Here is a 6,396-nt window from a genome sequence, read left to right on the forward strand (position 1 = left end):
TTGAATCACCTGTATTTTCTGTGATACGGCTTTTTCCAGTTCAAACCATTAACACATGCATTATTTAATAGCTACTGAAATAAAAACCAGCCGTAATGCAACATTCGGCTTATGTCAAAGTATAAATATACATCTGAACAAAATATGGAATCGTTCAGAACGAGTAATTTCTATGCACATGGAGCAAATGCCAAATCTGCGCTGCTTAAGCACGTGCAGATAGGGTTTCCGCCAGTATAATCCAGGTTATTTCCAATTACAAGACATAATATTATTCGCATTCTCAAGTCCCTATTGAGAAAATAAACCTATACAATTCTGTATCGCCTTAGATCATTGTGTAAATTAGAAAATGACCTAACAAACATGTATGGAGTCGGTAATAAATATTTATTAGTGATTCTTATGTGTTAATTGTACATGATGTTTCAAACAAAGCAAAACTCAGCTATCTTTCAATCTTTAAGAGAGTAGAAATACAGCCTTTTACTTCCGCCCCATATTGTTTTTAAGAAACGGTTGCTGTGTAGTCCCTTTAGCGAACTTGCTGTAAAGTGAACATGCAGTATTGAATTAATAAATAGACTGCAACACTGAACTTGTATCTATACCTTGATTTTATTATTGAGTGTAGATATAAACATCACCGTGTACATATGGTCTTATTTTTTAATGTATTAATAATTATCATACTTTTTCTTATCATCGTAGTAGCCGCGACCAGAGTTAGGACCTTGTGACCTGTCATGGTAGATTCCGTACAAATATCGTCCTTGGAACCGGTAATTATTATTGGCATAGTTGTCATATTTTCTATCGTAGCCATGATCGTCATATGTTTTCGTTCCATCTCCATAATACCCGGGCTCATGTCTGTAACTGTCATATTGTTTTTTATAATATCCAGAATTGTCTCTATGTTTCCTGTCGTCATGGTAATCGTACCTTCCTCTGCGGCTGTATCCATGGTCATGGTACCTATTTCCTCTGTATCCATCGTATTCAGGACCACGTGAATCGCGGTATCGATGATGTCTGCTGTATCCGTTTCTATCATGATACCGCCCATCGTTATCCCCTTGTCTGTCTCTTCTATCACTATCGTATCCATGGTATCCACTTCCGCTATATCCTTTCTTGTCGTATCCTTGGTAAGCGTTGTTGTTCTCGTATTCCTTATTATAGTATCCCTTTTTGTTGTATCCCTTGTGATAGTTACTGTATCCTTTGTTGTTGTATCCTTTGTAATCGTATTCTTTCCTGTCGTTTCCTATGTTGCCGTCGTCGTAACGACCATATCCCTTTTCACCGTCTTTTTTGTAGTCATATTTTTCTTTCTGGTGATCATATCCCTTTTTGTCGTACGTATAATCGCTGTAATCCTTTTTTTCGTACCCATTCTTGTGATTATATCCGTCATAATTATCATATCCTTGTTCGCCATTCCTTTTCTTGTAATCGTTGAAGTATTTTTTTTCATAATCATCATTCTTTTGGTAACCGTAATTTCCTTTGTGATTATGGTAGGGTCCTGTATCTGTGACAGAACCTCCCGACAATCTGAAGTCTGATGCACCAGTCAGTCCCTGTTCATTGTCAGTTTGCCTAAATCTTGCCTCAAAACCACTACCCACAGTATTGTCAGTTTGCCTAAATCCTCCCGCAAAACCACTTTCAAAATTATCGGACCCAGCAATTCTAGCGCCACCTAATTCTCTACCACCGATGAAGTTACCTCTTCCCCAAACTTCGTTTCTATTTGGAACGTTTGTGCTTATGACACCGCCACCGCCAAACCCTCCTCCAAAAACACCACCGAATGGGTACCATCCAACAAGTGATGTCAGACTCGGATCAAATCCGCTTTCCCCACCCAACAATCCTGACTGTCCGACCTGTCCAGCAGTGGATCTGGATCTGGCTGTACTAGTCACACGTTGTCCTCCAGAACTGCTGCTTCCACTAGACCTTCTGGAACCACCTGCAAATCGGCCTATAATTCCACTATTTTGAATATGTTGTTGTCCTGAGAAAAAATAGCAAGAGATTAATGAAATATGGGATCAATAGGAGATTCCTCGAGGAAAAAGACACAAGAATGTAAGAGAAATGGAGTCTTTCAAAGTCAGTCATTAATTCAGTAATGTTTTATCTTATTATAAAAATCAAAACAAGAATGGAAAACGATTTTAGCAAATAAATAACAAGCCGTGTACCATATCCTAGTCCTGCAACTCAATTAAATGCACATGTATATAAAGGAACAGCAAGTTTTCTTAAAAAATAGAGAGATATACCAAACAGAAAATAATCATTTATCTTCTAAACCATTATATATTTGTGACCTGTAAACATTTTAATGTTATAGTGATGAGTTGATAAACATATAAAGAGCAAAGTATTTTAGTAAACTGTGTTAAACTGGTCAGTTTGGATGGTAACACCGGGATCTGAAATATCCTATTGTCATGTTTAGTTGATTCTTCGGGAGCAGGACATTTGAGTGAGAACTATTATTGTCGTTAAGGACAAACCGACGACAATTTTAAATAGTGTAAATGTATCGATACTGCTAAATTAGTACTTGTTTTAGTGATTTGAAGCAATTTATGGTAACACAAGTTGGCATTTTGCAAATATTTTGTCTAGTTTGATCTCAATCTTCTTGCTATAATAATAGCAACAATTCGACTTTGATCGATAACAAATTTGGAGTGCGCTGCTGTTAAGAGTTTCTTCGGAGTAATAGATGTGGGATTAAAAGTTGTCCAAGGAAATAAGAAAGGAACAACCTTCATGTTATTAGTTTTGCAACCGATTTACCGTATTCTCGTGACATTGCGATCGGGATGCGAAATACCATCAGAAGTAGTTGTGGAATACATATAAATTTCAATGTGCTTGGTAATTTCACTACCGGCGAAGTGCACCACATATGTTACGACAGCCACGGAGGGCAAAATTGTTTAGATTGTGACTTTGTCTCCTTCCGCTGCCATATTGTTCCATGTGAATGAAAGTATTTCATAATATAGTTCTCAATGGCGAGAAATTACATCTCAGGTTTCTTCTTTTTGGATTTAACGGAAAAGGTCGACGAAGTTCCGATTTATGGCATCAAAGAGTGAATTGAAAAGCTGCTTAAGAATTATATATACGGAAACTTAAGGTGAAGGTTAAGGAAAGCCACCCGAATGAAGGTACTCAAAGGCTCCATTTGGTGAATATCCAACACTCAAATAAGAAAGTAATTGTTTATTTTTGTTCTGTTTTTTAAGGGGTATGCTTTGTTTCAAATGGAACAAGGTTTTGCCCAAACATCTGGCGCCAAAATGGCTGAAGGAATTTTGTATGATTAGTTCTATAAGAGGTGATTTGTTAAAATTTGAAAAGAAAGAAAGAAAGAATTAAAAGAAACGCAACTTTACTTACCAGTGGCGTATTGTAGGGTTAGAAACGTCACAATTGCTACAAAAAACGACTCTGGCTTCATGGTGGATGGACACTCGTCACCGAAAGTGTGATGTAACAGAACACGTGGAGTTCACCGACCAGGTACCCAGTTCCCTGGACCGATGTAACAGGAGTGGAAGTTTGTCTTATTTATACGTATTTTGTCAAAGGAGAAAGATCTGATTCATTGTGATAAATCTCAATAAGGAAGACAACTTTTAAGCATAACAAAAATTAATTTTTTTTAAAACTGTGTCTTATTCTACCAGTGCATAATATATCACATTCTATCAATGTCAACTTAAAGTTGCTGCATGTCATTTATAATCGTGATGAAAGTGTCATGAGTAAATCTAAACTGATAACGAATGCTTTAACTTTGGCCTCCGCTTGCTAATATGAAATGCAGTTATGTTATGTTTAGATGACAAATTATGCTAATGTTTATCCAGAGGCAATCGTACATGCATATGATACAAAGAAACAAAAAGTAACAACTACATATCGAATCTTTATAAGAGTCTTCAGTGAAATATTACACATTTGAAGGGTTGTTTACCACAGTGCTGCACGTTTCTGACACTTCAATTGATGAATGAACCATTCGTGTCAAATGTATAATTTGCGGTTTTATAAGTTTGTAAATGTATTTCCTCTTAAATAAATATCTTCATATAATATTAAGCATTCAAACCCTTTAAGTAGTGAATGGGGACGATTCAGCCTCAAGGGGACTTATCATTAAAAAACACCCTGGGATTGTTTAGCCTCAATGGAAATTTAACATTAACCACCCTGGGACTGTTTAGCCTCAAGGGAAATTTAACATGGACAAAAAATCGTGGGACTGTTTAGCCTCAAGGGAATTTAACATGGGAATAGATTTTGGGACTGTATAGCGTCAAGGGAAATTTAACATGGGAATAAATCGTGGGCCTGAATAGCGTCAAGGGAAAATAGAATAGGGTCAGGACCCTATTTTAATAGGGTCCCGACCTGATAGGTCTATGGAAAGGGAACAGGGGAGAGGGATGTAAAACACACACACACACACACACACACACACATAAAATAAAAATTGAGGGTAGGCAATTGAAAGTAGATCTCTTGTCTAGAAATTGGAGTGGCCCTGAAAAGGGCCTTTGGGTTTATGTTAATGTATCCATTAACATAAAGGGCACCGCATTGGTCTTCTTCTTGTCCTTAGGCTGCTCCTCACTGTAGGACCGTAAATCAGGACTCTTTTGAGGCATCCTTGCCTCTCCACGTAAATCCTACGTATCCATAGGCTGGTGGTGGTCCTATGGACAACTGTCCACTTGGACCGGACATACATCGGTATGTCCGTCCTGAACATCATCGAAGACACAAGCGTAGAAGATTGAACGTCGGTCCACATCTTGAGGCGCCGAGAACAGGTGAATCAATGCAGTGAACTGCGTTTATTTATAGATAGAGGAAGGATTGAAACGGATTGAGTTCATTGACCAATCCAAACACGCGTTACAAAATTCAGTCAGCCCGCATCCAATCAGAAGAGAACAGTCTGTGACGTCACGTGGTCTATATAGATTCGCTAGCGCCTGTGCGCTGTCAATCCATGCGACAGTTATTTCAACATGACGGAAACTCAGAAAACGATTCATTGGGGTGCACCGACGGTGGAGACTACCCAAGGGAACCCGGACTTACTTTCAGAAGAGGTGAATTGGGATTCTGTGGATTTTCTTACCTCGCAAGAATTTGTTCCGGAACCTTCGTCACCTTCTTCATTACCGCACGTGGATAATTTTAGACAGAGACAGAAAGAAGAATTGGAGAAATTTATACAACGACAAAAGGAAGTGGAACAAGCTTTTCTCCTACAGCAACAGCAGCAAGAAGAAGAAGTAAGAAAAAAACAACAAGAAGAAGTAGCACTAGCAAAGAAACAAGGGTGTCAAAATCAAACGGTCACGGTACTGTTAGACATTTTAGCGGAGTTAAGAAGTCTGAAACAAATGTATCAGACTTCTTTATCACGACCGATTTCAACTAAATCATCATCATCAATAGTACGCAGTCAAGAAGTAGGCCTCGGCCGTGGCAAAGGCTTAAGACAGTTAAAGTTGATTGCTTAAACTCACCCCTACACCAAAAAAGGCCCTTTTCAGGGCCACCCACGTCTCTCGAAAAGAGATAGACTTTCAATTGCCAATAACTCAAAAAAACCCATTTTACCCCTATAGTACGTGTCTGTGTATGAGTGTGTGAGTGTACGTTCTTATTTTAAAATCAACACCCAAAGACACTTACCTTTATATCTAATTTATTCTTTTATCAATATTTATAATCCAATTCACAATTCACAACAAATCACTTTAAAAAGTTCATAGACTTCTTCTGTCTCATTGTTCACTCTCTCTGGTTTTTTTAATTTCTTCACCCTCACAGTCTTTTCCTCTTCTTCCTCCTCACTTTCTTTCCTTCTTCTTTTCTTCTCCTCTTTCTTTTTCTTCACCTGTCTGCTTTCTTCCTCCTCTTCTTCCTCTTCGTCTTCTTTCTCTAATGAATCCCTCTCTTCTTCTGACTCCTCTCGTTTCTTTTTTGGGCAATCTGGAGACCAGTGTCCTTTTTCTTGACAATGATAACAGGTATCTTGACTTTTGTCTTTTCTAGCCCCTTTTTTACTTTTTTGACGGTCTGGACACTCTGAAGACCAATGCCCTTTCTTTTGACAGATATAGCAAGTATCTTCACTTTTATCTCGAAAAGAAGGAGAGTAGTCCGAAGGCTGGTCTGAAGAAAATTTTCTAATGACCCCTCGCAACGCTCTGATGAAACGTTCGATTTGGCTGGTCTCTTCCATCGTTGTGCTCGGTTAGAGAGTGAAATGAATAGTGAAAGGACAAGACACATACCCTTTTATACACGCTGGTTTGCCATGACTATAAAGTAGCCCAT

The 6,396-nt window shown here is 38.3% G+C and overlaps 1 protein-coding gene across 1 annotated transcript; it reads right to left on the bottom strand.

Moving 5' to 3' along the window:
- Positions 1-599: 599 nt before the first annotated feature.
- On the bottom strand, positions 600-3,598 carry LOC149779602 (uncharacterized). Its single transcript, XM_089940371.1, has 2 exons — positions 3,433-3,598; positions 600-2,026 (listed from the first exon to the last, which is right to left on the bottom strand). The coding sequence occupies exons 1-2, from the start codon at positions 3,491-3,493 to the stop codon at positions 678-680; spliced, it is 1,410 nt and encodes a 469-aa protein (XP_089796497.1). The 5' UTR covers positions 3,494-3,598; the 3' UTR covers positions 600-677.
- Between the last annotated feature and the right edge of the window lie 2,798 nt (positions 3,599-6,396).

This window comes from Sinohyriopsis cumingii, chromosome 17 (genome assembly GCF_028554795.1).
Source record: "Sinohyriopsis cumingii isolate HCF-2022 chromosome 17, ASM2855479v2, whole genome shotgun sequence".
Taxonomy (NCBI): Eukaryota; Metazoa; Mollusca; class Bivalvia; order Unionida; family Unionidae; genus Sinohyriopsis; species Sinohyriopsis cumingii.

Coding starts and splice junctions, on each gene's coding strand:
- LOC149779602 (XM_089940371.1), bottom strand. CDS start 3,493: ATGAAGCCAGAGTCGTTTTTTGTAGCAATTGTGACGTTTCTAACCCTA. Junction 2,027..3,432: donor AACCCTACAATACGCCACTG/GTAAGTAAAGTT, acceptor ATTTTTTCTCAG/GACAACAACATATTCAAAAT.